This window comes from Salminus brasiliensis, chromosome 11 (assembly GCF_030463535.1).
Source record: "Salminus brasiliensis chromosome 11, fSalBra1.hap2, whole genome shotgun sequence".
Taxonomy (NCBI): Eukaryota; Metazoa; Chordata; class Actinopteri; order Characiformes; family Bryconidae; genus Salminus; species Salminus brasiliensis.
Window position 1 is genome coordinate 6,181,081 of NC_132888.1, and position 27,681 is coordinate 6,208,761.

At 44.6% G+C, this 27,681-nt stretch overlaps 1 protein-coding gene across 1 annotated transcript in view; it reads left to right on the forward strand.

Moving 5' to 3' along the window:
* The window catches only part of dchs1a (dachsous cadherin-related 1a), a 138,921-nt gene extending 113,297 nt beyond the window's left edge, over nt 1-25,624 (forward strand). Inside the window, exons 6-21 of the mRNA XM_072691738.1 lie at nt 1,075-1,265; nt 2,282-2,378; nt 2,677-2,834; nt 7,976-8,825; nt 12,885-13,124; nt 14,764-14,889; nt 15,105-15,314; nt 16,785-17,651; nt 18,373-18,486; nt 18,641-18,852; nt 19,201-19,352; nt 19,456-19,586; nt 19,918-20,204; nt 21,935-22,126; nt 22,193-24,418; nt 24,455-25,624. Coding sequence (XP_072547839.1) covers nt 1,075-1,265; nt 2,282-2,378; nt 2,677-2,834; nt 7,976-8,825; nt 12,885-13,124; nt 14,764-14,889; nt 15,105-15,314; nt 16,785-17,651; nt 18,373-18,486; nt 18,641-18,852; nt 19,201-19,352; nt 19,456-19,586; nt 19,918-20,204; nt 21,935-22,126; nt 22,193-24,418; nt 24,455-24,772 — 6,371 coding nt within the window. The 3' untranslated portion in view covers nt 24,773-25,624. The remainder of the gene's footprint in view (nt 1-1,074; nt 1,266-2,281; nt 2,379-2,676; nt 2,835-7,975; nt 8,826-12,884; nt 13,125-14,763; nt 14,890-15,104; nt 15,315-16,784; nt 17,652-18,372; nt 18,487-18,640; nt 18,853-19,200; nt 19,353-19,455; nt 19,587-19,917; nt 20,205-21,934; nt 22,127-22,192; nt 24,419-24,454) is intronic.
* Nucleotides 25,625-27,681: the final 2,057 nt, after the last annotated feature.

Sequence of the window (27,681 nt, forward strand, 5' to 3'; positions counted from 1 at the left end):
TTTCACACATTCTGTCCCAGCGGAAGGCAGAGGAATCTCCCGCAGCTCTTAGCCTAGACTCCTGTCACCAGTGCTGCTGAGGGGGATCCCGCAGAAGCAGCTGGGGTGGGCCATCTGCACGATCAAAGACTGCTGTCAACGATTTTCGTCTTAAGCCCCAGTGCTGTGCAGTCAGATTACACATACTATCTCTCTCTCTCGCTCTCCCTCTCCCTCTCTCTCCCTACTGTCTGTTTTTCTCACTCTACCACACTCTGTTCTCTTCATCCCGTCGTCTCTCCAGCTGGTTCTCTTTATGCCTCTTTCGCAATCCATCCATCCGTCCATAAATTAATCTATACATCAGTCCACCTTTCTGTTTCCCCAGCCATCTAGGCCATCATCCATCCTTCTATCCATTAATTCATCCATCCATTGATCCATCATCTGTCTATCCATCCATCCCTTCACCATCCATTTACCATAACTGGATCTTAAAACCCTTCATACTTCCATCCATAGGTCCCTCCATCATTCATCCTTCTATTTATTCCTTTGTTTCCATCCATCCATCAATCCCTCATGTTCTATACATCCCTACATCCATGCCTCATCCATCCCTTCCTTCATCCCTTAATGTGCCTATCCATCCATCCACCTGTTTATCTCTCCATCTCTCCATCCATCCATCATCCCTCCATTATCCACCAAAAGACAAAGCCAACCACAGTCCCCATTTGTGTTGGACACAGATGGAATTTGACCTCCATCTTGCTCAGCCACACAGCAGTGGCAGCATGGTGAACCCAGGGTATTAAACAACCGCGTCCTCAATAACCCTGTGCTCTGACTACTGAGCCACCACTGCCCCCTAAAAACAGGGCTTGTCCGGTATTCGAACCTAGGACCTCTCATATCCAGGGCGAGAACTGTAACCCTAGACTAACAAGCCAGATGTCACAAGTCCATCCTTTCATAATTCTTCATTCATCCATCCCTTCATCCTCCACCCATTTCTCCCACCATCCATCCATCCATCCATCTATCTGTCCGTCCTCTCGCCTGTTAATCGTTTCCTTTATGTTTTATCTACAGGAGAGATAAGCACCAGACTAGCTCTGGACCGTGAGCACCAGTCCAGTTACCAGCTGATCGTGGTGGCTCAGGACAGCGGGACTCCGCCCCGCAGCGCCACAGGGACGGCCTTCATCACGGTTCTGGATGAGAATGATAATGCTCCCTCCTTCATGCACTCTCTTCAGCCTGGCAGCGAGATCTTCATGCAGGTACGAGCTGGACTGGCACCACAGTGGCAGTGTTAAATGGGTAAAATGTGAAGGTTTGAAGCCTGTGTTCAGCAGGAGAGTAAACTTACAGTGTCATGATATCAGCAACCAACAATATCACAGCTTTGGGTTTCTTTACCCTGATTTTAGCCCAGATTGTCGACCTCTCTGAGTCAGTGCTGGTTGGTTCTAGCCTGATTTCTAGTCCGTCAGTGTGTGAGGAGCACAGACTCAGATTTTTGTCCTCCCGATTGCATTTCGACCCGAATCTGAGCGTAATCTAGTAGTGTATGCTGGCCAGCATCTTAGTCTGAATGGGTCCAGTCTATAGCCAATGAAAATTGAGCATGGAAAGTGCAGTTTTCCAGCATTTTATGGGCTGTGTCATATTTTCTTTAATCCACTGTAAATGATACAGCAGCTACATTTTGGGGCTACACTGACCTACGAAGTATAAGATCCTTTGAGAAATTTTGAAGGTTGGAAACAGTGGAGAAACCTCTAAAGGCACTTTAAGGAGGGAACCTTTTTTTCTTCTAAAAATCTTTTCTTGAATGTTTCTCAAAGCACCTGAAGAGGTTCCTCCACAGTTTCCTTTTGAAGAACCTCCAAAAGTTCCTCAAGAATCTTTACGTTTAACAGTGTAGTCGCTAGCTACCTGTCCGATACTGCAGCGCCATTCAAGGTGGAATGGAAATTCGTATAAGAAGCCAGCAACTGCCTCGTACGTAGGGTTGCCTCCAGTATGTGCTGTATTACTCACCTCAAGCTCCCTCTGCAGCCTGTACAGACCATGCTGGCCCAGTCCTCCCACTCACTACAGTGTTTTTACGTTTCTTTCGTTTTGGGTCAGCGGCATAAATGCCGGCGTGAATCGGTTCAGTGGAAGGTGGAAGTCATGTAGTGGATGATCCCTAGTATAAAAATTAGCTGAACTTGAAGTAAGGAAGTATGAGAAGTCTTTCATAATCTGCTGCGACTTTAAAGGCTCTTAACACTAAAATCTGTGTCCGCAGGTGTTGGAAAGCCAGCCATCTGGAGTTTTGCTGGGCACGCTGACCGCCAAAGACCCAGATGAGGGAGAAAATGGGACAGTTTTCTATTCATTGTCAGGTGAGATACTAAATCAGTGGAAAAATGAGCTGTGCACCTCCAGCTTCATCCAACTGTGATTCTAGAATACATGCAGACTGTTCTCAGTGGTTATCTGGGACGTAGGTTTCTTCATTCAGCCTCTCCACTCAAATCCAAACGCATAAGCAGGAAGACCTATTCGCTGTTTCTCGGATAACAAGACGAATAATTACTGCACATATTACAGAATCCAGTTCCTCTCTTTAACCATGTCTATTTAACAGAAAACAGACCTCTGCATGTGTGTGAGTGTGTGCTCTGTGTGTGTCCTGAGCAGGTCCTAGAGCAGAGCGTTTCTCTCTGCACCCCATCACGGGCGAGCTGCACTCCTCCAGTCTGCTGACCCACGCTGAGCGGCCCGAGTACAGCTTCACCGTCTTAGCCACAGACCGCGGCTCACCCCCTCAGAGCTCCACAGCCACTCTGAGGATTCAGGTCAGCCCCTCACCACAGCCGTTCGTTAATCATTATCGTAGTATTGGCCTTGTAATACCAATCGTATCAGAAATGTTTAGGTCAATCAGGATATTTACACAATCCAGCAGCTGGAAAAATGCAGGCCAGTCTTAAACCACATCAGGGATTCATTATTGGGTTTTTAATGAACTGCAAAGTATTTTGCGATTAAACTGCATTGAATAGATTGGACTGTTTTCAATAGTATAAAATCAAATTTGTTGGAAATACATGTAATAAATGATTATATTAGGAGTATAGTACTTTACAGCTTCATGGGTTTTAACTAATTTGTGGAAAACTGTAGAAATTGAGACATTTTAAATGGATCCAGAATGAAAAACAGATCTGTTGATGGTCTGAAGAAGCTGAGTAATGCCTCATATTCAAAACACTATGATAAAAGCTCTTATCTCCAAGCAATGGCTGTAAATGGCATCATTAAATAATGTCTTAGTGTCCTCAAATCACACAAAGTAAATCACAAACTGTAAAATATTTTACAATTAGCATATCATATTATAATATCTACATATATACAGTGGCTATAAAAAGCATAAATATAAATATTCCCCACCTTCAGGTCAGTATGCAGTAGATGCACCTTTGGCCGCAAGTACAGCATTGAGTCTGTGTGGATAGGTCTCAGTCAGGCTTGCATGTCTGTACACTGCAATTTTACTCAATTTCGTATGGCAAAACTGCTCAAGCTCTGTCAGGTTGCAAATATATATATATATATATACATAAGATAGTCCTTTATTAGTCCCACAGTGGGGAAATTCTCAATTTATATATATAAATTGATATGTGCTGCACCTACACATTACACCTACTAGAGCTTTTATGCCATCCCATTCTAATCCCATAGGCATTATTAATATAGAGCTGGTCCTCCTTTGCTCTAAGCTCTAACAGCAGCAGCAGGTCTGGAGCTCTGCTGCAGTTATTGAGTCAGTTGGAGGCTTTTCTGCACTCTGCTCTGAGCTCAGCACTCGGCTCTGACCCCGCTCTGTAACTTTACGTGGTCTGACAGACACTCGGTGGACACTGAGCTGCTCTCTGTGAGCTGTTCCCCCTAAACTCTTCCCCTGTTCAATAATAATACCAGGAGGGACGGTCTAAATTTCACCAGCTGATTTGTTGTTGTTGGTGCAGCGGTGTCTCCTATTACATACAGAACCACACTGGAGTTCAGTGGGCTTTGGGACTGAATGAAACACAACTGCCCAGTACTCAAAGACAAGGATATGCAGGAGCTGTTGCTGTTGGGGATTCACTGCTTATGAATAAATAGTGTATCAGTTACATACATTGTAGATCCATTATGCAATCCATAGTGCACCACCACACATTCTACTAAACCATATGTGTGCAACATCACAGATCATTTTTGGGATTTTTTTTTTTTTGCCAAGTTCGTTCAGTAGTGATTACACACTTCTGTTACTAAATTACACCATCAATTAGTCTCTTTCAGCTCTCAGCAGAACAACTAACAGTGGGAATGATCATGTTTTCTGATCTCTTATTCCTCCAGCTCTGGGAGTTACTCATCTTTCTTCTATTTTCTGTGTTTGTTCTGTTCATTGTCTGCAGCTGTGAAGCATATTTGTGGTCTACTCAAGCTCCTTTCTGTAGTCTACAAGTGCATCTCCATGTGGTGTGTGTGCTGTGACCACTTGTAGCGCTTCTTCTACCTGATTCTCACAGTCTTATATAGCCAGCACTCGAGTGCAGCATGTATAATCCTTCTCCCTCTGTCCAGGAATTTATTGGATGATGGCGATATTATCTCGCTCTAAGCTATTGCTGGGAAAAAGCTGGCTCTCAGCTGGCTAATTTTAGGTGCTCAGAAAGATGTGATTCTTACCAGCAGCTGCCTCTCGAGAGTCTTTCCTTTTTTCTTTTTTTTTTTTTTGGCAGTTGTCTGCAGCTTTTCGAGAGTGTTATTATTTTGTGAAGAGAGGGGGTGAATCTCATCAGGTTGCCGGCTGCGCTCTTCTCCTTTTCAGGACAAAAGTGGCTCCGTTTCAGTAAGCGCTCGGTAGCTTTTCCGAGGCGGCCGAAAAGTTCTCTGTGAAATATCCCAGAGACCTTTAATGAAGATAACAATTTATGACTAAGCCAAACCCCCCAAAAAACAGGCTCAGTGGACAGCAACAGTAGTAAATTCCCACTCGCAGATGCTGGGAAAATCCGTTGCACATTTTTTAATCCCTTTATTTTCCACCTCAGCCTTCCAAAACAAAGACTGAGGCCCATAATTGATATGTGATTGGATTAAAGTGATTGTACAGTCTGGCCTTTTCGGATGTCATCATTTTCGAAAGCCCTTGCTCCATCCAGAATCAGCCAAGCTGCGAGGAAGTGACCTCATGTTCGCTTTGCATTGGAGAGCTCCCTGGCGTATAATTTACTACTTAATGTGGGATTAATTAGTCTACTGTCATATCAGGTTTCACAAGAGGCCTCATGGCTCAAAGCGAGCCATGGTGTAGTATGGTAGAGTAGGTTCTGGGTGTCTACAGGGAATGAGCCACGGCTGCAGCGGACGGTTCATTTATGAGCACCTGGGCTGCTGGCGAAAGCACATTGTCATCCACGGACACATCCTGTCCAAGTCCATCCATCTTGCCGAGCTTGAACCGACACATTTCTGAACAATTCCGAGTTGATTTATTGGCTGCGGTGCGTCCCAGACCCAAACTCAAACAAGTCCCACATCCTCTCTCTGTCTGCATGCTTGTTTGTCTATCCGTTCCTACGTCTGCCCATCTGTCCGCCCGTCTGGTCTTATGTGTGTCGTTCCCTCAGCCTGTCTGCCTCGATACGCCTATGTGTCTCTATTTTTTTTCCTTCTTTGTTTTCATTTATATAACTATTAGAACAATGTGTCATCTGTGGAAGGGAAACTGTATGGCTTTCTCATTGAGCTAGGGGTCTCCTTTGCTTTGAAGTCTCCCTGATTGGTCATCAAGACCTGTGTATATGTTTTCGGGTGGGAGTTTTGAAGAATATGGCTCTTTTTTCAGAATTTGAATGTTCTACCAATTTCCTATTCTGATTACGTTTACTTTAATCCAGCATTATTTTTCCTGGCAGTCATGAAGCCATCTGATTAACTATGATTAACGCCAGCAGGCTTGTTTTTTTTGAGCTTGTAGAAAGTTTTGCTTTTTATTTTCGGTGAAAAAGACGTGAGCCGCAGTATGTTTCCGCTTTGTGAGGTTTCTTTAGGGCTTGGATCTCCAACAACACAACAGGCTGGAATTTCACATAATCTTTCAGATAATATAGAACAAAGGCATGTAGCGTGATTGCAGCCCTGGTGCTTTTTGTGTTAAAAAGACTGTGGTCATCTCCACAGACTTGCTGAATCCTAATTACCCTGATAAAGTGAACATTTTACTCTCCAGTTTAGTGTCCATTCACAATCCATTTTAGTTGTTGTTGTGTTCCAACAACTGAAGGATTGAATGAACACTTTACAGCTATGCATTAGTGAGATCCTGCTGGTGTGGGTTTAAGCCAGTTTCCATCCAATCTTAAGTGATAATAGCTCCACCATGTGCCTGCTCAAATTTCTAAATGAATTAGGTAATTGCGGAGTCATTATTTAGCTTATTAGAGAGCTAGTTAGCTAGTTTTTCTCTCCATCTCCAGCAGCATATCTGCAACAACAGCACACAGGCCTAAAACGCTGGCGTGAGCATTCCAGACCAGCAGGGGGCGCTAACTCCTCAGTTTCGTGTTAAATTAATCAAAGAAACAGGGTATCGTCCAAAACAGACCTAAATGCAGAGCATGTGAAGCTTAAGCACGTTTTCTAATAACAACAGTGATTTTCTCATTGTGGTCAAACAGCAGGTCTCCATAACTGAACCTCCTCGCAGACGTAAACAAAAAAAAACAAGAAACAAAACAAGAAAAAACATGCAAGCTTTGCAAAGACCACCATTGGTTGCAAAGAATCTTCGATAGCTAAGAGCCTTAAGTTGTAGACCATATATTAGATGTGTAGGGCCCAGAACCTCATGAACATGGCTTGTGACTAATGGCATATTATCGATGCTGGCGAGGCCGGCAGCCGACACAGTAGCGATGATAACATTGCGATAACGATGTTATCACCACTGTAGCTATACCTGGCGAGCCCAGTAGTTGTATGGTGGTGAAGCTAGTGCCGTGATAGTGATACTGGGCTAAGCTGAGCTAATGCCACTGTAGCAGTGTTGAGTCAACATGATATCGCTACGGAACACTCACATTAATGCTCCCTTTACAATCAGCGTTCAAGCAAGAACCTGAGCTTACATCTCCTCTCAGCAGCTCAGATACTTGTTAGCTTTCAGGCAAAATGTAGTTTTCAGGCTGTCAGTATGAGAAAATGTCCTTAAGGCAAAGAAAAGACAACTTTCCTGAAGACCCCATAACCATAGTAGTGCCGGAGAACATGGAGACTGGGTCTTCTGTCTGTGTCTTCCAGGCTTCAGACAGCTACTTCATCGTACATCAGTGGCAAAAGAAGGTCCGTCAGTCAGTCAGTTAGTCAGTCAGTAAGCAAAATTGCCTCTTCTAGAAAAAAGCTAAAAATCTTGGAAGAAATTTACCATAGGGTTGTTTTTATGTTGCTGAGGGTTCACTACTGTCTCCTACACTACTGAATCGTCCATATACTTCTGGGCAGGCAGAATTATTTTTTAGTGTTTGTAGCATTTCATACATATTTAAGCTCAGCATGCACCATCGGTTTACTTAAGAGAAACCTCTGCAGATTATTCCATTGGTTGGCACTAAGCATGTTCAAGTTTACTGTGTGATGTCAGGATTTTCAAAAGGCTGTGTTTTGCCTGTCCACACAAGTTCTCAAAAATCTCCATTTCGTTGCTGCTGTACTGCTAATATTATGGCATTACGTCAAAGACACCTTTCACGTCTTCTTATTTGGGTTCGGGCTTACCTGAAATAATAGAAAGTCTGGACCAGACAAGGCAGGTGTGAAAGCACCATTAATTGGCTAATTCACAAAGTTCTTTACCAGGTCCATGAGATTCTGTACATCTAAAAATAATGCAGATACAGTTTTGAGCACATATCGTCTCTGTTTGTGTCTGCAGGTTCTCAGCTCCACCAAGGCATCATCCACAGCCAACTTGGTGCCCATCTCCTTCAGCCCAGTGGAAGGAGCTAAGCCTGGCTCAGTCATAGGGTGTGTTCGTTCACCTGACATTCAGACCCCCAATGAAGCAGGCTTGGTAACGTATACTGTGGTTGGGGGTACAGATAGGGATGGGACCTTCGTAGTGGACCGGCACACAGGCGACGTCTATCTGGCTCGTGAGTTGGACTTTGAGAGGGCCCCACGTTATACTCTCCAAATTGAAGTGGACGATTTCTCCACACCTCTCCCCAGAAGCCATTTCGTCACCTTGGAGATCGATGTCCAGGACAGCAATGACCATTCACCCCAGTTTCCTGAAGACCCTGTGACCATAGTAGTGCCAGAGAACATGGAGCCTGGGTCTTCTGTGTACACCTTTCAAGCTTCAGACAAGGATGGAAGTGGCCCCAACAGCGAACTCAGCTACTCCATCGTACAGCAGTGGCCCAGCAACCCAGACCTTCTGCTGCTGGACCACAGCTCTGGGGTGATGACTCTTGGCCAAACGCTGGACCATGAGAGCATCTCGTCCCTCCTGTTGGTGGTCCAGGCCACAGATTCAGCCCTGGATGAAAGCCAGCGACACCATGGGACAGTCACAGCACGAATCTTCATTACAGATGTGAACGACAACGCCCCCATGTTTACCTCGCCTACTGCAGTCAGTGTTATGGAAGATCAGCCAGTGGGCTTCGTATTATTGTACGTCATGGCTCAGGATCTGGACCAGGGTGAGAATGGACGTGTGTCTTATCGCATACAGGATGGAAATGCTGAGGGGAGGTTCAGCCTCAACCCTAACACTGGTAAGCAATGGTAACATCTAATCTCATATTGCATACATCTTGCCACATCACCTGCATGTCACTAAGTAGTTACTAAATAATTCAAAGTGGTAGTGGTAGACAGATAGGTAGGTGGGTAGATAGAAAGGTATGTAGGTAGTTATATAACTAGATGGACAGATGGGTAGATAGACAGGTATGTAGGTAGGTATATAACTAGATGGACAGATGGGTAGATAGACAGGTATGTAGGTAGATAGGTAGGGGGATAGATAGATAAATATATAGACATGTAGGAAGATTCATATCGGGTGATATGAACTAACATAACCAATTACTGGTGTCTCTGGCGATAGCATGGCAATAACCAAGCTGATAAATCGACAGTGTCACTGTAACCTGAAGTTTTCAGCAAATATGAAAGAGGCACAAGACCATACAAGACCTTGCTTGCCCATTTTGGAGTTGGTCTGACCCAGATATCTAGCCATCACAATGTGGCTCTTGTCAAAGTGTCTCACTTCCTTAACATGTCCACTACCTGACAGGAGCCACAGTAGACAATCATATTTTTCACTTCGCCTGTCTGTAGCTAATGTTACAGCAGACCAGTAAAAGTAATCAATAATCCCTGAGGTCTGATGAAGGGTGTGAGTGAACACTGCAGTATTTCATTGAGCTTTTTCAACACACGAGATTCAACATGCTCTGAAACCGTTGAGTGTAATGGACATTTCATAAGACTTCATACATACCAAATATTCAACCCCTGGAATTCCAGTAGAGGTCCCTGCTGAGTGTAGCTCCTCCATTCCCAGCACTATTCACAGCCTTCCTGTCTCCCTTACTCCAGCTCTACCTCTCAGCACTCTCCTCAATACACTCAAAGCCAACTGCTCTACTGGGCCAATCTTGTTACTCATGCTACTCAGTGTGCACATGTGTGAGTCCTGTGTGTGTGTGTGTGTATATATATATGTGTGTGTGTGTCCATATACTGCGTGTGTTCATTCTCATGACACAGACCAGACATTAGGAGACACCATGCCTACACTGCTGGTAGCTATTTACGGCATGTTTCTCCCTAGACAGACATCCCATCCCAGCCGAGCAGCGCCTTTCTCCCCTCTGGCGGGCTTTCTTGTGGCTCCTTAAGACACGTGTGAGCTCCACCAGACAGGCAGCGCACCAGCAAGCCTGCAGGCTTCACGTAAATATGGAAACAGTTCAAACGTGCGCAGGAGCATGTGTGCCGTGTGGGTTTAAACCCTGCTAGACTACACGCCTGCTACTTTTCAAACATGCTGCTGATCTCTTCCAACCTGCAGCACTCGCGCCGCCCCTTCTCACGCACTCCCAACACTTTCAGATACCGGCTTAAAGGGACATTTCAACAAACATTCAAAAACCCTGCAGAAATGAGTCAGCTAGTCTGTAAGATGTAAACAGAGTTATTTTAAGTGGTTGGTGTAAAATAGTTCATTGTAAAGAGGCCTACTAATTTCCTTACAGTGGTGGTGAAGGGGACCAGGGGTCGCTATGTCTACAACACAACTATAGCTATTTTCTGAGGTATTCAGGAATGAGGTATTACATGGAATGTTTTCCATAGGTACTAATATGCCTTACAGCCCTCTGTGAATATACATTTATGCCAGGAATTAACAGAATATATGATAAAACCTTCTTAAAACTACCAGACAACGGCATTTCTATCTAACTCAATCTAACTCCTAATTAAGATTTAAAAATTGAGATCATACTTTATAGCAGCACAGCAGTGCAACACAACACACACACACCAGTAAATAGGGGTAGTAAGCACGCATATGCTCAAGCAGTGGGCAGCCACCTCCATTCCAGGAGGTAATTTGGGTTTAGGTGCATTGCCCAATGGTACCTCTTATGTGAAAGTGAAGAGAGAAGAAATCTCAAATGAATATGTATATTCTTTACAGCTGATGTTGTTGTAAAGCAGCTTACAGCACTCCTGTAATAAGACAAAGGATCAACGTCACATAACACACAAAAATAGTAAACCCAACCGGGGAAATAAAAAAAAGTCTTGGAAGAAATCTTGGAAGGAAACAAGACTCAGGAGTCAAAAGTATTTATACATTATAGATAAAAGTCACTGTACAATCACATAAACCTGTTATGTTATAGACTGTCTAATATCATAGTATTGATGCTAAGAATAATAAGAGTAATGATGATTGTTAAGGGTGGCAAAGATAATAATAATTGTAGCAATTATTAGCAGGTAGGTAGCAGGAGAGCCCGACGGTCAGTCTACCATCAGACCAGACAGGTGACAGCAGTCATTATCTTGGGAAAAGGTAATGTAGGTAGATGGAGTTTGTTCTGTTTGGATTTACGGAGAACAGAAAATGTGAACATTATCAGAGTATGACTGAGGACTGAGGACAGATCTGACTACAACAGCCTACCTAACAGGAAAGAGTCAGAAGGTAACACAGACATGGGAGCGCCCTGAAACACTGGCATCCGCTGTTCCTTCTTGCTTGCTGGTCTAGAAGATTGAATCTTCCCATCCCAAACCCTTCAAACACAGCTAGACCACAGTGCTATGATGCTGTGCTATGATGCTGTGGCAACGCTGCTGCCTGTGAATTACCCACATACTCTTAATCAGGCAGAGAAGTGAGTGCAGGACATTTTGTTTGAGTCTAATGAAAAAGAAGACCCAGTCGTTGGTCAGCAACAACTGTGCACAAGTAAACATCTGGATGTCAGCATTTTTAAAAAGCTGTTCTTTGCCTGTGCACACAAAAACACTGAAAATGGAGCTCCCTGACATCTCCATCCTGGAGAGGGCTTTCAAAAACCTCCATTTGAACCTCCTAGCTGTGTCTTTTTCATAATATCCGGATACGTGTGGACGAGGCCTCAGTTAACATTTAACCCCTGTAAAATGGAGGGTCAGTAGTGTTATTACAAACTTCTGTTATCAAAGAATAGCCCCTGTAGTTACTGAGTAATACACCTTAGTGTGTAATAAACCTTGCAGTGTTAAGGGGTTTTAAACTTCCCAAGCTAAATTTCAGTGCAAAACACCAAGCCGATCGACTGATTTGAGAAGTGTATACTGTAGAATTGTCCATGAACCAGTTAAAGGCCAACACCTCCTCCTGCCTTTGCTGCTACAGAGATTGTCAAGGAGTCACCGAGGCTGCGAGTGCTTGAGCTGGTAATTCTAACCAGATTAAGGGCTCAGGGGCATGTTAGCGGAGCACTAGGGAGATAGAAAAGAGGCCGAAATAAGAACCAGAATCAAAACAGCCCGCAGTGGCCTTGATCCCGTGCCTCCGCTGCCCAGCTGAATGGGTGTGGTGGCTTGTGTAAAAGCGTGAAATGGAGATCAGATCAATGAGCGTTCATGTTCGGCTCGTGTTTGGAGGGGGAGAACGGGTGGAGGCGGAGGGGTGGTTTGGGGGTAAAGGCTGCTCTAATTTCAGCAGGGCACGGCAGGCAGGGCTGTTGCGTGTCTCAAGCTTTTGTTTGCTTGCTCCCTCCCAGCACTGAAGTGCTCACTGTGGAAAGAACTCATAAACTGCGGGCAGATCGTTGGGGCTGTTACGGCGGCTGCATAATTTGCATTCAGGTACGGGAAGCTCGGCATGGGGAAGTGCTTTTCCCCTTCATGTTCGGCCTGTCCCAGCGTTTTGCTCTCCCGCCTTCGGTTCTCACCTCGTGTTTTCTTTTTCACCACAGAGAGGGGTTGGCTCTCCCGGTGCTCGCTTAACTTTATGAATGTGGTGGGGAGGATCGCATGCAAGCAGCCAATGTAGATCCAAGCAAGCGTGTGCGTGTGAACATCATGCGTGCTTGGCCGTAATTAGGAGCCCACTTTTAGTGCTCGTGTTTGGTGAAGAAATGCTTTTGGTACAAGTGGCAAAACACAACGTTATTACCCAATGAAAAGTCAAATCCTATTCAAACTAATGAAAACTGAAATCCTATTAAAACCCTTACATAACATATTAATGTCTTGGCTAATGTCTCTCTCTCTCTACCTCTTTCTCTCCCTCTCTCTCTCTCTCTCTCTCTCTCCAACAGGGTCTTTGTCTATCCTCAAGCCAATCGATCGAGAGGAGATGGCCCAGTTCAACCTGACTATAGTGGCAGAGGACAGTGGCGTCCCCCAACAGTCCAGTTCTCAGCTACTGACCGTGCAGGTGATTGACGTCAATGACGAAGTGCCGTACTTTGAAGAGAGCGTGTATGAGGCCTTCGTCACTGAAAACCAGCCAGCAGGAACCACTGTGCTGGTTGTGTCAGCTTCGGACCTGGACCAAGGTGAGACGCTGGCAATGCTTGAAGGCCCCAGGAACAGGCCATGGCAGTGTTCGCTACTATTCAAAAGTTGTTTTTTATATATATATATATATATATATATATATATATATATATATATATATATATATATATATAAGAAATTAAAGCCAATATAATGGCAGATATAGGCGAGTTACAGCTGGGGGGTGAACTCCAGATGCTTCCAGATAATTAAGGAAGATGTACACAGGGGTCAGGAAATACAATATAATCCACTTAATATCCAGAATACTTCATATTTTATAACAGGTGATCAAATTTAGAGAAAAAAAATGAATAATAAAGATAATTCCTGTGTATTATTTATTATTAAACTTCTAAAAAGAGTCAAATATTGACTAAAACATCCAAAATGTCACCATGTCTAGTGTATAAAAGTAAAATCTACATTATAGAAGTTTAGCAGAAGTTTTTGTGCATAAACGTAATAAAAAGAATTAATACGAGAAGTGATTCCAATGTGATTTTGAACAGTATATACACACATATACGCCAAATGTCCAAATGTTTGTGGACGGACACCCCTTTTAATGAATGCATTAATCTACTTTAGGTTGCACCCATTGCTGACACAGATGTGCAAAAGCACAAACACAGCTTGTCTAGTCCCTGTACAGAAGTTCTGCCAATAGAATAGGACTCTCAGGAGCAGACAGACACAAACCTATTGACACCATGCTGCCTAATACCAGACGTGGTCTAAAGAAGGGTATAAAGCCCCCCAGCTTTGAGCTGTGAAGCAGTGGAAGAACTGTGTTCTCTGGAATGATTGATGGTGCTCAATCCAATACTTTTGGGATACGTTTGGGATAACTCTTTTAATACCCTTGATTTCAGGAGAAACAATGAACAAGCAGGTGTCCCAGTACTTTTGTCCATTTAGTGTATTGGGGTATCAGCACTGGCTCTTGTATCTGACCCTATTTTAAGCGTTTTTATGAGTTGCTCACACACAGCTACCATATATTTAAACTCCTCTGTGCTTTGGAGGTTCATAGCACTTCCGGCAAGCATCTTAAAATAAAGGCAGGCATGCTTGTTTACGAGTGTCATTTTCCGTTCGCATCCTTGTCGTGCTCGATCGCGCTAAACACATCATGAACACGAGTGGTTTTAATTGGTGGTTGTTCTGGAGGGCGGAGGGGGGTTGGGGGGGTACATTCTCCTGGCCTTACTCAGGAGCACATAAAACAGAAGGATTATAAACTGACTCCCCAGGAGCAATTAGTGGGGAAAACAGGTGATGCTCTGCCAGACTGTTTGCCGTTAGCACGCAACCTGGCATCCAAACAGCAGGGGGAGGGCCACCGCAGCCAACTGCTTAGACAGCAGAATAAACTACAAACAAGAAATAAAAAAAGAAAGAAAACTAACACACCGCATGTGTTTACCCATTCCGTGAGAAAAGCCAATTGTGCATTGTGTACACACTCGTCTCGTGAGAGCGATGGCTATTTTCTCTGTGTTAACAGATGTGGCTGATTTGATGTAGTTACTGTTTAGAGTTAGCAGTGAGAGACGACGATTGAGTGAGTCCTCAGAGTTACTGTAAGGCACATGCGAGACTGGATGCCTTACGTTAGTGTCCTGATTTCCGTAGGGAGCAACGGCGCTATGACATATGGAGGCATAACGGAAGATGATTTCAGCATCCATCCAGTGACGGGTGTTATAGTAACCACCAAAGCTCTGGACAGGGAAGCCCAGGAGGATTACACCGTGACAGGTACTCACCATGCCAACAGCGAAGAGCCTGCTTGCTGTATTATTTATGAGAAAAATGAGAAATCTGCCTTTTCTCTTACCAGTTGCCAAGCAAGCATATAATTGCTTAGTTTATCAATACAAATGTAGCTAATAGTGCCAATTTAGTGCCACTACGCTACTGGCATGTGCTGATTTCAGTGTCTGAACCTTGTCAATCCCTGCCTCTTCCAACAGTTTACGCCAAAGACGGTGGTTTTCCGCCTAATTTTGCCAAGGCCACAGTGCGCATCACAGTGCTGGACGAGAATGACAACAGGCCGGCCTTTGGAAGGGTGTATTACAGCCTGGAGGTGCCTGAGAACCTGGAGCCTGTGACCCTGTTCACCCTGAGAGCTAATGACCTGGACTCAGGTGACAGTGGGCTGGTGCAGTACAAAATCACTGGTAAGAGTTATTGGTCAATTTAGCCAGCCTTAGGGCATTGTTAGGATGTTTATAAGCGTTGTTGGGATCACATAACTTTGTGGGTGGTATGTGGTTGTTGTACACTACAGTAAAAAAGTATTCTTGGTTATTTTACATCCAATAAAAGCTTATATGCACTATTTTACTACATTAAGTTGCATCCGTTCCTGGCATAGATGTGCAAATGCACACACACAGCTTGTCTAGTACCAGTAGAGAAGTAACGCCAATGCAATTGGACTCTCTAGAGCAGATGCTGCCTAATGCCAGGCGTGGGCTAGAGGGGTATAAAGCCCCCCAGCACTGAGCTGTGGAGCAGTGTAAGAACTTTCAGAATTCTCTGAAATGATAGTGAAGGCAATCAAATCCTAGCAGCAATGCTCCAAATGTAGTAGAAAACCTTCTTCTCTGCGTAGTAGAGACATTTACTCTAACAAAAGCTGGATATTTTTTTATAAGAAGAAACAATGGATGTGCAGGGATGTGTCCCAATACTTTTGTCCATATTGTGTATTTTACATTTACAGAAGACCTCCCTGATGGTCTAGTGGCTAGGATTTTACTGTGTCCTGGGTTTGATTCCTGGTCAGGGCACGCCTCTGTTGTCTTCCTTGCTAGAATATGGGACAGTGTGTCCTCAGAAGACATGGGTTCGATTCCATGTTGGGGGACAGTAGTGGCTCAGTGTTTAGAGTGCTGGTTATTTTGGAAACAACAAGTAGAAATAAAATTATTTGTATATGATGATCTAATTACTATACATTTTAATGGTGATCTGCTTGATTTATGATTATTATTCAGAAGCTTCTAAATACCTTCATTACCTGGCGCTAACCTTGGCAGGGTGGTGGATCTCCACTCCACTCATTTTATACACATATCAGCCATAACATTAATACCACTTACAGGTAAAGTGAAAAATACTGATTATCTCCATCTACAGTGGCGTCTGTCAGGGGTTGGGATCTATTAGGCAGATCTAGGAGTCAGATCTTAAAGGTGATGTTGGTGTTACAACAATAATAATGGGCGATCATACGAATTTGGGCCATTTTGATAAGGGCCAGATTGTGAAGGCTAGACGAGTCAGACTGGGTCAGAACTTCTCCAAAACATCAGGCAGGTCTTGTAGGGGTCCTCTGCTATGCTAGTGTACAAAATTTGCTCCAATAAAGAAAAGATACCTTCAGAGGTCTTGTGAAGTCCATGCCTCAAATGCTTAGGTCTCTTGTGGCAGCACAAGGGGGACCTGCTCGATATTAGTCAGGTGGTGTTAATGTTATGGCTGATTGTTGGACATTTATTGTAAGTTTATTATACATGAATGAAAATGATGGTTTTTTATGAAAGTATTGATTTCAAACCTGTGTAATGAAGTAGCATGTCAATGCTAATGTTAATGCTAATGTACTGACTACTGACTGGTCAATGTTTGTTTTTTACTTTAAGATGGAGACCCATCAGGTGACTTTCACATGGACCGCAAATCAGGTATGCTGTCCACCTCCAGGGCTCTGGACAGAGAGCAGAAATCCCGGTATACCCTCACTGTGGAGGCTCGTGACCTGGGCACCCCTGCCCTCAGCAGCACAGTCACTCTGGACATAAGTGTCCTGGACCTGAATGACAACAGCCCTATATTTGCCAGCAGCAGCTTCACAGTGGAGATCGCTGAGGACGCCCCTGAAGGCTCCTTCGTTCTGGAGGTCACAGCCACTGACCAAGACGATGGGTCCAACGGGCAGGTGGTCTACTTCTTGAGCCGTGAGTCCAAGGGCATGTTCATCGTGGACCAGCACACTGGTCGCATCATCACAGCGGCAGCCCTCGACCGGGAGAAGGTTGCGTCCTACAGCTTCCAAGTGCATGCTATGGACTCCTCTGCTGGGGACCCCCACAACTCTTCAGCTCAGGTGACTGTGCATATCCTTGATGTAAACGACAACGCACCCTTCTTCATCATGGACCCCCTGATCGTGAACATCTCGAGCGGCAGCGTCGCTGGACATCGAGTGCTGGCCACCATGAGAGCTGAGGACAAAGACTTTGGGGCTAATGGTTCTGTGTTCTATCGTTTTGCAAATCCTGTAAAAGGCTTCACCATCAACTCGCTGACTGGGGACATTCAGGCCACTGAGAAGCTCCACAGTCTGACCCAGAGCCAGCGGACACTGATAGTGCAAGCCATGGACCAGGGAAGCCCGCCTCAGTCCTCGCTGGGAGTGGTGGTGGTCTACATACGGGAGCAGAGCTACAGGGGAATTCGCTTCAGCCGTAACTCCAAGGACGTCAGCCTTCAAGAAAACGCTGCCAAGGGTAAGGGCTTGAGAATTTCTAGTGGGTTACAATCATGGGGATTTGGGGTCAAATGTAGCGGGAATATTGGATGTAGTTAGACAGGTTCGAGTAGAGCATGCTTTTGGGCGTCTTCTCATATTCCCATATCGACATCTTTTGTCAATTTTGACAGCAATCTTGAAGACCACTTTTACTTGAAGACCACTTCTCCTATGTTATTTTAATCACCCTCTTGGTAATATACTGTCAAGCATGTAAATAACTGTGAATGTGAATAACAGGAGCTAAGCAGGCTAAAATACGGTCTCTACATGGTGGGGTTAGTCCTGACTTAGTGCTACAACTAAGCTTCCCAAAATAAACAGTGAGAGAAGTTCATATCCCACCATTAATATGCTAAGCAGTTCATTTTTGCATGTGTTTTTTATGCACAGATTGATCAAACATGTAAATGTTAGTATGCTAATATGTCCTTTAGCATATAAGTCAAACATGTATTTGATTTAGCTCTTTATTTAATTGAAATTTAATATTTATTTTGATGGAAATTGTAATATATAGGTAGACAGACAAGTTCTGCTTAGTGTTCAGATTAATTTCATAAAATTGTATTTGTATGAATTTATCAGTATTATCAGTAATTCAGGAACCCAACCTGTCGGGTAAGCTGTGACATTTGGGCTCGCTCCAAACAGTAGGTGTTGGAAATCTCAAGCTGTCTATCCCATGCTTTTTTTAGGCACTGCAGTGGTGCAGATCCAGGCCCAGTATCCTGATGGCTCCCGCAGTGGAATCACCTACAGCATCTTCAGTGGCAACAAGCTCCAGTCTTTCAGCATCAGCTCCTCTACAGGTAAGAGTAAAGTCTCAGCTGGTTCTTCTGTAGGGGTTCCGAAAGATCTGAGCCTCCCACAGAATGCTTGTTTGTACAATATGGCTGTTTGATCCAACACAGCTGATGCCAATTACTGTTACTCAAGCGGTTATTGAATTATAAATATCTTCAGGTGAAATCTGGGTGGAGAGCTCCAAAGGCCTGGACTTTGAGGAGACCCCTCGACTCCGCCTAGTGGTGAAGGCTGAAACGGCATCCTCCAGTTCTTTCATGGCAGTTAACCTGATCCTGCAAGATGTCAATGACAACCTGCCACGCTTCCAGCTCCACAATTACGTTGCTTATGTTCGTGAGGCCCAGGGATATGATTTCCCCATCATTCAGGTGCAGTAGCCTGCCCCTAATGTTTTCATAATGGTTGACTTTTGTAAAAGTGAGAAGTTGTAGAGTAAAGCATCCCATGCCCTTTAATGTGAGGGATCTGAGCAGTTTCAACACGGGTCTGGGCAGTTTCTGTAGCTTTCCCTTCATTGTTTTCATTGCCCGTGATTAAAATATAGCCTCAGCTGTTCCGCACAGCCATAACCATTTCCCTCCTTTTTTTTTTTTTTTCCTCCCTTAAAAAAGGGAGCGTTCCAAGCCCAATATTGCTCAGAGTTTCACGTTACATTGCAGCAGCTGTTGCAAATCCGCCTGTATTTTCATTCCAAATTTGACCGGTAATTTCCTCAGGTGCTGGCGGACGACCTTGACCAGGGTCAGAACGGCCAGGTGACCTACTCCATCAGGTCGTCGTCCATGAGCGGCCTTTTCAAGATCGACCCTCTCACGGGCAGCATCTCGACAGCCGCCATCATGGACAGGGAAATCTGGACCCAGACTAAGTATTAGCTCACGCTTCTCTTTCCTTCTGTCCTGAACATCCGGTTCTGTGCGAATTGTCAGTGTTTTAATGTCTTTTTTTTTGGCTTTTTTTGTCATTGTCAGGCTGGTTGTCATGGCCACGGACAGGGGCAGCCCTCGATTAGCCGGCTCTGCCACTCTCACCGTTATCATAGTGGATCTGAACGACAACCGGCCCACCATCCCGATTCCTCGCGAAGTGCGCGTCCCAGAGAGTGAGTTGACTGCTGTGTGAACTCCACACCGCTGATGTTATCAGTGAACTCTAGCCGCTCTGGTCTGGGGTGGGCAAACAGCCAGGCGAGAACAGCGCAGAAAGATCAACTCAATTACAATTACCGCCTCTCCCCTAAAGCTTTCAGTGATCACATCCTGTCAAAAGGATGTAGTATCGTATTTTCCTAGGACTGTGAAAATTAAAAGCAAATACACAGACATGACAGCCTTAGGGGGAAGCTATAATGCTCATGTACGCACTCCATTATTTCAAGTGACCTCATGATAATTCAGTTTTCCGAGCTGAAAGTCCTTTCGTTTTTCTTTCAGACACACTGATCGGGACGGTAATCACCCAGGTGACGGGGAATGATGTGGACTCTGGTCCCGCTCTCTTTTATTCTCTGCACCTGGATTCGGACTCTCAGGGGAAATTCGGCATACACCGCTATGGAGGTGGGATCTCCCTGACTGGTCAGTTGGACTATGAGGAGAGGACGTGGTACACTGTCACCATCAGCACATCTGACTCCATGCACAAGAGTGAGGCCAATCTGACCGTGCTGGTGGAGGATGTGAATGATAATGCTCCAGCCTTCACTCAGGACCTTTACCAGGTGCGGCTTCTGGTGGAACTTAACAAAACACAGACATCTGAATCAGAATCTGGCCTCCATCTTCAACCCAGCACACAATATACACAGTGACTGTGAGCACACATGCCCAGAGCGGTGGGCAGCCAGGAAGCAGGGCTTTTCTCATAGTGGCAGTTTACCGAGCCCGGGTATCAAACCCACAAACTTGCCATTAATAGTCTGGTGCTATAACTGCTGAGCCACCACTGCCCTCTACATGGGAGGATCCAGATCACTATATAGAGCTCTATTATAGGGAACAAGGTAGTGCTGTGCAGGGTTGCCAGATTGCGACAGTGGTTTCCAGCCAAAACAGGTTTTAAAATCCACCAACATGCTTAAAAAAACACTCCAAAAGTAAAAAAATTAAAACAGCAGATGTTTAGCAACAGCAAACCCAACCAGCATGGCCTGATTATAAACGTTCAGTATCTTAAATTAAGAAGGACATTTATGTTATTTTATTAGGATGTGAATATTACCAAAATGGACCTACCCTTCTTTGGAACAGCAAAGCTGCTCAGAACTACAGTCCAGATTCGGAGTTCTGTCTCATCCTTTAGTTCATAGTAACTCCTATTATAGGGAACAAGGTAGTACTGTGCAGGGTTGCCAGATTGCGACAGTGGTTTCCAGCCAAAACAGGTCTTAAAATCCACCAACATGCTTAAAAAAACACTCCAAAAGTAAAAAAATTAAAACAGCAGATGTTTAGCATTTCAGTAACAGCAAACCCAACCAACATGGCCTGATTATAAACACTCAGTATCTTAAATTAAGAAGGACATTTATGTTATTTTATTAGGATGTGGATATTCGTTTTAGAATGTATAGATTTTTTTGTGGCACAAACTTTAATGTTTTTTAAGGTGTTTTTTAATGCATTGTGATAGGACACATGACCCTCTGCAATCAGAACTAAGATTAAACTTGACATCACTGAAAGAAGTAGAACTACACATACATATGAAAACCTGCCTACCTTTATAAGCAGTGCAGCATCATTGCTCATTACCTTTTCCAACAGCAGAACTATACTCAGTACTCTCTGCCAGGTTAACCAGTACATGGTGGAGTCGAATCTCCCCAGCAACTTTTTTTTGGCACATCAAAGTTTTGATATGGAAGAAATACGGTTACAGAGAGATCTTTTAAGTCCTGGTACAAGATCAACACACTGACACATGTCAGGGCTGCAAAATTTGCCCAATTTGACGGGAGAGCGTCCAATCTGGCAACACTGGTCGCATAAACGGTCTGAATGTCGGCATTCCTCAGAGAAGCTGCATGCAAATCTTCAAACAGTCGTGGGTATTCCACGTCTCTTTCATGTACATCGTTTGTACATGATATATTACAGTGCATTGTGGGATTGTTACATTACGGTAACCCCATACTAGTGCACTATATAGTGAATAGGGTTTCGGACACAGCCCATGCCTAAAAGCTCTCCCTCCTGGAGAAGGGTATTCTGTTTTCTGTAGTCCATCCTAGCTCTTAAAACCATCAGTTCATTCTTCAACCAAAATGGACCTACCCTTCTTTGGAACGGCAAAGCTGCCCAGAACTACAGCCCAGATTCAGAGTTCTGTCTCATCCTTTAGTTCATAGTCACTCCTTGAGCAGAACTTGTCAATTGAAGCCATATTATGTGCTTGAAAATGAAATCATGCTGTTTGTAAAAGTCAAAAATCTGATTGTTTTCTTCTTAGGCGACGATTGCTGAGCACACTCCAGCTGGTAGTTCTGTTATCACTGTGACTGCTACTGACAAGGACTCTGGGGAGAATGGCAAGGTCACTTATAGGGTGGTGTCAACCAGAGACATATTCTACATTGACTCGAGCAATGGTACGTTTTTATTTTTAAGTATTGCTTCATGTTTTGTGGGCATGACTCTGTCTGTCAGTTATATGCTAAATATTTCAATGGCTTGTCTCTGTACAGGCACACTGTTCATCAATCGCGAGGCAGAGTTCGATTCTGACCGTCCGTCCTTCCTGGTGGTGGTTGAGGCTCGTGATGGTGGAACACCACCCCTGACTGCCCTCACCACAGTACAAGTACACGTGACTGATGTCAATGATAATGCCCCTGTGTTCCACCAAACGGAGTACAGAGCTGCTGTTTCCGAGGACGAACTCCCTGGATCCACTGTCCTTACCCTAGAGGCTGTAGACGGAGACCTCTCCAGGGACAACTGTGGATTTGACTTCGCTATTGCTAGTGGAAACACTGGCAATGCCTTCCAGATTGAGAGCAGTGTACGCTTCATCGAGGGCCGTGGATTTCAGATCGTTGGAACCCTGATCTTAGCTGAGAGGCTCGATTTTGAACTCGTGTCTAGCTACAACCTCACGATTGTGGCCTCAGACCGTGGCGTTCCCCAACAAAGCTCAAGCGTTCCTGTCCTAGTCACAGTAACGGATACTAATGACAATGCGCCAGCCTTCAGTAGGGCAGAGTACAACATAGTCCTCAGCGAAGGTGCAGAGACCGGTAAGGAAATACTTCGATTGTCTGCTCTAGATCCAGACTCCACGCCGAATGGAGAGGTGCAGTACTCCATCAGCTCTGGAGACGAGAGTGAACTCTTCTCTTTGGACCAGTGGACCGGTGCTCTTCGTCTGCGGAGATCTTTGGACAGTGAGTGGCAGTGCAGTCACACGCTCATTGTGCAAGCCATGGATGGTCAGGGCCACTTTGCTCTTGCTCCTGTTACCGTAGAGGTCAAAGACATCAATGACAATCGGCCTTTCTTTCCTCTTAAAACTCTGACGGCAAGCATTCGTGAAAACCGGCCTCAGAACACCCTTGTTACCATGCTGCATGCCATCGATCACGATGCAGGGGCATTTGGCCAGCTGAGATATTACATGATGGATAAATCAGGAAGTGGCAAAGAGTCATTCCTGGTCAACCAGACGTCTGGAGAGGTTACAGCACGCTACAGTTTTGACTTTGAGAAGATGAACATGTTTAACTTCATCGCTGTGGCAGTGGATGCTGGCAACTACTCTGCAACTGCTACAGTTCAGGTGTATGTGACTGGAGAAGATGAGTATGACCCAGTTTTCACCAGCTCACATTTTACCTTCCATATCCCTGAGGGAGCAAAGAAAGGGCAGAGCATTGGCCAAGTTATTGCCAATGATGAGGATGGAGGTGTGGACGGAATTGTCCTGTACACTCTGTCTGAAACTTCCCCGTATTTTGAGGTCAACATCTCCACAGGGGTCGTCTCCCTGAAGATGGATGCCTATGGCCGGCATGCGAGCCGTTCTAAGAGGGAAACTCGTGAGATGACTCTTGAGGTAATGGCTCACAGCCCATTGGAAAGCTCCCGTGCAGCCACTGCCCAGCTTGTAATTGATGTCACCCACACTTCCTTTGGTTTAAATACAGACATCAACGTGCTGCTAGCTAGCGTCATCGCCACTTCCTTGGCAGCTGTAGTGGTCCTGATCATAATTGCCGCGGTGCTCTTCCTTTTGCGATCTCGAAGGAAGAAGTACCAAGAGGCTCATGCTAGAATAGTGAACTCAGGCACAGTCCTAGAGACTCTCGATGAACCCAAAGTTCATGGAAGTGAGAAACTCTATCACCAAGCTCTTCCTGGATATGCTCCAGACCAGAGTGGGGGTGGAGGAGGGCCCTACACACGAGGGGGATCACTGGACCCTTCCCACTCCAGTGGACGGGGATCAGCCGAGGCAGAGGCGGCAGAGGACGACGAGATCCGCATGATCAACGAGTATCCACGTGTCTCCAGCATTTCCTCTTCCATGCAGGAGCACATATCTGCCCGAGGACCTGACTCCGGGATCCAGCAGGATGCTGACCAGCTCTCGGACATCTCCGGTGAACCTGGAATGGATGCACACCAGTGGTTCAAAGGAAAGAAAATGGGAAGCTTAAGTGGGACGCTCTTGGCAGGCCAGACCCCAGTGTACCGGGATGAAGGTGGTGGCTATCTTGGGGTAGGAAGAGGACTTAACATCTCACAGTCCAAGGACTACACTTTCCCAGAGGATGGGAAACCTATGGTGGATGGCTCTCTGACAGCAATCGTGGCTAGCGATGAGGAACTGAGGGGCAGCTACAACTGGGACTACCTCCTTAACTGGTGCCCACAGTTCCAGCCGCTGGCTAACGTCTTTACAGAAATCGCACGGTTAAAGGACGAGAATGCCCCTGTTAACTCGCGTCGGCCCTTTCAGCCTAAAGCGAAGGCTGATCCCAAGCCCAGAATTGACCCCCCTCCTCTCATAACGTCTGTCGCTCACCCTGGAGCTAAAACTGTCCTTCCAAAACCCGCTGCTGGACGAACACTTCCTCACCTGTCCTCCTTAAAACGTTCTCCCATCAGCCACGATGGCTCGGTCTCCTCAGTCGCCATGTCTCCCAGTTTCTCCCCCTCGCTTTCCCCACTTGCTGCCCGTTCGCCGGGCATCTCCTCTTTTGGGGTCAGCCAGGGCCCGTCTGCCTCCATTATCAGCACATCTGAACACTCCGTAGAGCATGGTGAGGAGACTGAGCTTAGAATCTAAGCTCTTAAAAGCCTTGTACTGTTTCATAAGCATCCCATCTGACTCAGGACCCTGTACATGACGTGACGGTTGTCCACCATGACCACCGTGTCACGTGAAATGTCATGTTGCCTCACTGGCTGGCCAGAGAGCTGAGGATGCAGTGTGTAATTAGCATGTCAGACACGGATAGCTGAAGCCAGAACGGCTTCTAACAAATGCTCTCTCAACAAATAGGACTTGATGGCAAGAGGCCTGTTCTCTTGCCTGCATTTGCACATTCAATAAGAGAGCTAAGTTTGATGTCAATGTTTTGTAAAGGAGAACACTTTTGTATTATATATTTTTGTACTGGTATTTGCGTTGTTGTTGTTTTTTCGACTAGGAAATGGCATTACTAATGTCATAAGGTTGTTATAACCCCTGATTAAACTGTTCTACATTTTATTTGTATATATGTGACTGTAATAGTGCGTTTGTAACAAGAGTTGTGTTCTAGTTTATCTAATTTACAGTTGGCATTCGTCCTAATGGTGTTGAAAACGAAGCTCTTACTTCTCATTGATCTTATGAATAACTTTTATTGTCTATCGGTATTTATAAAAAAGTGTTTTTTACAGGTTAGTCAGATGTATCGGACCATGAAGTATTTTGTTATCACGAGAAAATGAACAGTGCTCAAAGGTATATTTGTACATGCTGCTCTCTTCTCAAACTATGAGCTCACATACGTATCTAACCAGGCTAATGACTAAAAAGAAAAAGCAGCTTCTAAATATGATCATATGCTTTGATACGGCTTCTACAGCTTTGCATTTTATCAAGGACTTGTGTCCTCGTTCTTGCTGCCCGGAGATTCGAATGAATCTTGACCCAAATGAATCACCCTGTGGGTTCGAGACTGAATGAATGAGAAGAACGCCCTCATGGATGAATGTTCATGAAACCTGTTATATATATATATATATATATATATATATATATATATATATATATATATATATATATTTTTTTTTTTTTTTTTTTTTTTTTTTTTTTTTTTTTTGGTATGCCTGTAGTTATAAATCCAACTTCCCCCTAAAAATGTAATCACCTATAGGTCACGGAAGCCCAATGCAGGTAGCTCCTGCATTAAGAAGTTAATGGCTTGTTTCAGATTCCAGTTACAGACCTTTTTGCTCAAGAAGCACAAAGCCAGCTTAGATTCTAGGCAAGACACCACAAGAAGTAACTCTTATCTGTTTTCCTGGCAGCTTGTGGCAGTGCATTGGTACGTTCTCTCACGCCTCTGAAGTGGTGTGGTGATGTGCATCACACTTGTAGACAGCCCAAATTAACTGGAAATCTGCCTGGCTTTCCCCATGTGTTGCGCTACACTTTAGTGGTTTGCTGTTGAAGCCACTTACATTGCCTGTAAGTCCAAGTAAGTAGAACCTATCTAGAGCAACGAACTGGATCTGTACCTCACAACAGGATGGAAAACCTAATTTCAGGCTTTCAGGTGCAAAACCACACATCTAATGGCGTGCTCATAACACTTGTTCATAAGGATACGTCTTAAAGTATCTTGGCCTCATGTCTTCTATGCTTGCCAGTTGTAGCCTATACATAGCAAGTCCATGTGGTAGAGATTTGTGACAGCTCTTACCATGCCTTGCTTCATCATCATTTTTTTTTTTTACTCTTTCAGTGTTTACTTACTGTAGCATTCAAATGAAGACAAATGCTGCTCGTTATGAATTAAGGAGGCAGCATACACCCTAGAAAACCTGCCCTCCTAGTAAAAATGAATGTACTGTATATCCTTTCTGACTTCTCTTCATCCTTGTTTGTGAGTGATGTTTGTTGCCAAAATGTATTACCCATCATTTTCTGCCTTTTTGATGAAGAATAGGACCATGAACAGTATGGTTAATGTTACCATGTAAGCAGTATTAGTATTGAATTCACATGGTTGTGCCTTTTTGTTCAGATACTTGTAAGCTGTGGGTCGATTCCAGTAATTCCAGTAGAGTTTTAGTAAGTCCTTTCTCCTGATGTGCTGCTTTGTCTTTTCTAAAGCTTAATCTAAACCTCATGATTAATTCTTTTTTTTCTTTTAAGCATCCAACATTCATATTTCATGTGGTGCTTTTTCAAATGTTAAAGATCCATATGTATACATACTGGTTTCCTGTTGGACTGTTGAATGATGAATACCTTTGAGGGTTGAACTGTAACATTTCCACTGGGGATGTCCCGATCCAGTCAGAGTTTCTGAATGTTGACTATTAGCCGATACCGATCCGATCTTTGTGTTTCTATTAATAATGCAGCCTCACAACTTGGGTAATATGTGCTAATCCACAAAATCCCTATTTTAGGACCAGTTTCTGTAATCAAACTAAAAACTTTTTAAACGACTGTTTTAAACTCTATAGTGTTTAGTATCTTACAGTCCAGTCTGACTGACCTACCAGACCATTCAGCTCCCAGCTCCTTTACAACTCTGCAGTCTGATCAATTAATGGGGGCAGTGGTGGCTCAATGGTTAGAGTGCCGGGCTGTTGATAACAGGGTTGTGGGTTTCATACCCAGGCTCGGCAAGCTGCCACTGTTGGGCCCTTGAGCAAGACCCTTTACCCTCTCTGCTCCCCGGACGCTGGAGTTGGCTGCCCACCGCTCTGGGTGTGTGTGTTCACTACCACAGATGGGTTAAATGAGAAGGACACATTTCGCTGTACAGTGTACAGTGACAAATACGTACCTTTTTAGTGTGTTAGCATTAGCTTTAGCCTCCTCCTCGGTTCTGACTGCACTGTTCAGAGCTGGTTTAGAACCAGAGAAAAGAGTGTGGTTCTTTCATTGATAGAACATTTAGAGCATTTCCTCCATAGTCTGGTTTCTAACCAGGCGGAGTTTCAGAGTAGAAGACGGGATGGAGAACGTTA